The sequence below is a fragment of the Chanos chanos genome, chromosome 6 (genome assembly GCF_902362185.1).
Source record: "Chanos chanos chromosome 6, fChaCha1.1, whole genome shotgun sequence".
Classification (NCBI taxonomy): Eukaryota; Metazoa; Chordata; class Actinopteri; order Gonorynchiformes; family Chanidae; genus Chanos; species Chanos chanos.
The window spans coordinates 20876662-20880667 of record NC_044500.1 but is presented as its reverse complement, the minus strand read 5'-3'; the positions used below and the strand labels follow the sequence as shown (position 1 = coordinate 20880667).

The 4006-nt window shown below is 43.8% G+C and overlaps 1 protein-coding gene across 1 annotated transcript; it reads right to left on the bottom strand.

Annotated features, from left to right (window-relative positions):
- Positions 1–332: 332 nt before the first annotated feature.
- On the bottom strand, positions 333–1439 carry gpr4 (G protein-coupled receptor 4). Its single transcript, XM_030778631.1, has one exon. The coding sequence runs from the start codon at positions 1422–1424 to the stop codon at positions 333–335; it is 1092 nt and encodes a 363-aa protein (XP_030634491.1). The 5' UTR covers positions 1425–1439.
- Positions 1440–4006: the final 2567 nt, after the last annotated feature.

Below are 4006 nucleotides of genomic sequence, written 5' to 3'. Positions count from 1 at the left end.
GAGTTGGTGGTAAATTCACTGCTTTCTGTGAGTCACAGAAAAAAATGTCCTGACTAACAACAACAAAAAAGACAAATGACAATTATGACTTCCTGCAGATCTAGATCATTCCAAAAAAAACAGGAAAAAACATCAATATCCTATGTGAAGTGATTCATATCCATGGAGAGAAAAAAGACAACACTGAAAGGGACAACTTTGACAATAATATCACAGCTGGAGGGGGAAAACAAGGTCTGCTGTTAAACCTGAGGTGTGTGAAGAGCAGTTCCTGAAGAAAATTCTCCATGTGAGAAGATTAGAGCGTGCCCACGTATATATCTCCAGAACATTCACTTCCTAACAGTGAGTATGGTCATCTGGAGGCATTCCTCTTTGAGCACGTCTTTGTTGGTTTTACAGACATCCACATTGAGATCCCCATAAAGACCAGATTTCTTAGATGCTAGCGGCGTCTCTGCAGTTATGGAGGCCCCCATTAGGGTCTCGGTAGCCTGGCCGCGGTTAAAGACAGCCAGGACAGTGGCAAAAGCACGGCTAACATCGTTACGCGCCCCCTCATTCACGAAACAGTAGAGTATGGGGTCAGCCACACAGTTGAGGCTGGTGAGGGCCAGTGTGATATGGTAGGCAGCGAACAGGGTCTCTTCCATGCTACAGTCACAGGGATTACTGAGGAAGAGCATGCTACGCCACAGCAGAAGCACATGGTACGGCGCAAAGCACAGGAGTACGATCAGAATCAGGCTGAGGGCCAGCCTCTTGATTTTGGCTTTCTCCTGCTGCTCGGTCGAGATGTTCCCACGCACCGCTCTCAGAATGCCACGGTAAGCCATCAGCATGACACCCCATGGCGCTAAGAAACCCAGGAAGGTACGGTACAGGTTCATGCCCGCCACCCATTCCTGCATGGGGTACTTCTCGAAGCAGAAGGTGTGGTTGAAGCGGTCCTTAAACAGCTCGTCATGGAAGAGTGGCGCTGAGTTGGCCACTACTTCCATGACCCAGACCATGCAGCTGACCACCAGGGCTGTCTTGATGCGTCGCACCTTGGTGAACTTGAGCGGATGGGCCACAGCCAAGTAGCGATCCACGGATATGCAGCAGAGAAAAGCTATGCTGACGTAGATGTTGGTGTAGAAGATGAATCCAAAGAGCTTGCAGGATTCCTGCCCATGGATCCAGTTGTCATGGTGGAGGAAATAGTCGATCCAAAGTGGCAGAGTGGTGATGTACAGGAGATCTGCCACAGAAAGGTTCATCAGGTAAATTCCCAGTTCGTTTTTCTGCTTCACTTGCATGTAGGCAGCCCACAGGGCCACACAGTTGGTGGGGAAGCCAAGGACGATGACGATGATGTACAGCGTGGGCTGGAAGAACTGGTCTATATTCGAATCCACATTGCAGAAGGTGATGTTGCACATTGTTTCTTTGAGTTTTCACAGACTTGACCGGATTACCACAAGGAAATGACTGAGCATTTTCTAGAGGTATCAACTCAAGTCATTCTCTTCGGAATTATTGCTTAATTTTGGCCAACAAAACATCATTTAAACCCACTGTGTGTCCTGATACCAAACGCAGGCATTGTCTATCTCTCTAAGTCACATACTCTCACTGATGGACAGAACAGTACTAGATCCTACAGCCCACAACAAGCACCAACACAGGAGCATAGTGGGCCCAGGGCATCGTCATATATCCCGAAAAATACTTCACGGTCGTTCCTCTGACCTTGGCAGAAGATAAATATAGGGGTGAGACAGCAGTTAACTAATAGCTATCCCGACAGGCCGGGGCCCCTTGGACAAACGTGGCATCAATCCTCGAGAGATGATCAGTTGAGCTGGCTTTGTCAGGGGGACACTGTGCGGACAAGCTGCTTCATAAAAGAGTTGCTGTTTTCACCATCAGCAAAAACCATCTGGGGGGAAAAAAAAGATAGAAAGAATTAAGAGGAGTTACGAGTATGTAGTAGAGCAGAAGAAGTAATTCCAAAGCATAATATTTCACTCGTTTGATATGCAAGTAAACACACTGTCATATAAGCTGAGTGTTTGCACAGTTCTTCATGTGGCTTTAAATGCATTAGTTCTGGTGCTAAAAGAGAGGAAGACTAGTTGGTGTGGACAGAATCAATAGTTTAAGGTCTAATCTGAGTAATCACTACATTACACTTTCTGTTTGTTTTCGGTTTCATTGAATTGTTATTTCTTCCACAGCTCCACCCCGCTTGTCACCGGCTGAGAGAACGTTTCAATGCAGAAGTGTACCATCCTAAACAGATCCTAAGTAGAAAGAAAGGAATTCAGCAGCCAACAAAAGGGCCCGCCACACAGAGCAAATATTTCTCTTAAGCTTACTGTAGCTTAGAGGCCTTGATCGGCTTATGGATATCTACTGACTAGAAGAAATGCAGCCATTCCCCGACATACGTCCGAGTTACGTTCTGACCGAACAGTTGTATCTTGAAATGGACGGAAGTCAGACGTATGTTAGCATGGCACATAGAAGTCATATACGAATGGCAACCAGGAGAGATACTGTGACGTACACAATGCCGGGATATCATCTGAAGGTCACTATCATACGCACACAGCCGTTGGCACTGGCTGTTACAGTTTCATATGACCGGAAGACTTGACATATATAATGAATATCCACAGACTTGACTTTAACCACATGAGTTCAGCATTTATTGAAGACACTCGTATACCACATTAAGTGCACTCTGTACCAGTTTAAGAGGATGTCAGTGAATCACAAATGGCAGAGGTTGTGTAGTAGTAACCATTTTCTCTATGGCAAAAACCAGAGACGCAAGACAGGGAGAACAGAGAACATCCGGGGAACAGGTTAACATGGGGCTGTAAAGGTAAAGCAATGGGCGACATCTCACTGACATTTAGGGTAATTGTAGTAACAGCTGTGTGATTATATTAAATGTCATAACAGTGACACCGCAGGAGCAGCAAATCATCAGAATAAGAACTATCAAACAATTCTGTAGGTAAGTTTTAGCAATTCAGTTAATACACAACACAACCAATTTTCTGACCATTGTGCATGCGTAATTCATCAGTACTGAACCTGGATCACCTCTAAACTTCTAAACATTAAAATCAGTCTGTTATAGAAATAAACACTGTCATAAACACAATCTTCCTGTGATTTACACGCAGTACACTAATAAACATCTGGGCCGTGCAGGTCACACAATACAGTTCCAACTCACATTCCCCTGTCCGTGCCACAGACTGAATTTCCATCTAAGGGCCCAAGGTGCTGCAGGTTTACTGTCGTTCAAAGACATGTAAAGCCATAAGCACAAGCAAATAAAAGAAAACAAAACTTGGTGGTCTGAAAAAACATAGCTAGTTTTAAAACAAACAAACAAACAAACAGTTTGTGTTAAACTGGTGATGTGGATAAAGTGAGATTTAACTTAATGTTGTGGTTGAGACTAAAATTCAAAATAAAGCAAATAGCAAAATAGCTAGCAAATTAATGGCTTTACAAAGCTTGATCCTTATTACTACAGGTGTAATTGTCACTGAGTTTTTGTCTTTGTCAAATCCCAGGATTCCTGCCATCCTCTTTTCATTTTGCCCTCTGTTCTAACAGCCCCACGCATATGGCATCAGGAAATCGTGCATATTTTTCCCAAATCACATTTTTTTTCATGGGAAAGGACTGTTTCAGCACTGCATCTCAGAAGATTGCTGGTTTACCTTCTCCTCCAGAACCTGAGGTTTTTGTGGATTGAATTTCAGTTTCCACATATGATGATTCCCTTCATTTGGACTCACTGTGATCAAAGTCCACACATTAGATGCAAGCATGTGAATTAAAAGGGTTTGACGTACTGAAATGACACTGCTTTCAGATGTTTTCAGTTATTACCTCACTCATACTAAATCACTTGCCAACAGGGAACAGTTTGCTGGTGCATTTTTCTGGACAGTCTCATTCTTAGTAAATCTAGTGTTCCCAGAACACAACATTA

What these genes read in the sequence shown, in the direction of transcription:
- gpr4 (XM_030778631.1), bottom strand. Translation starts at nt 1,424, where the DNA reads ATGTGCAACATCACCTTCTGCAATGTGGATTCGAATATAGACCAGTTC.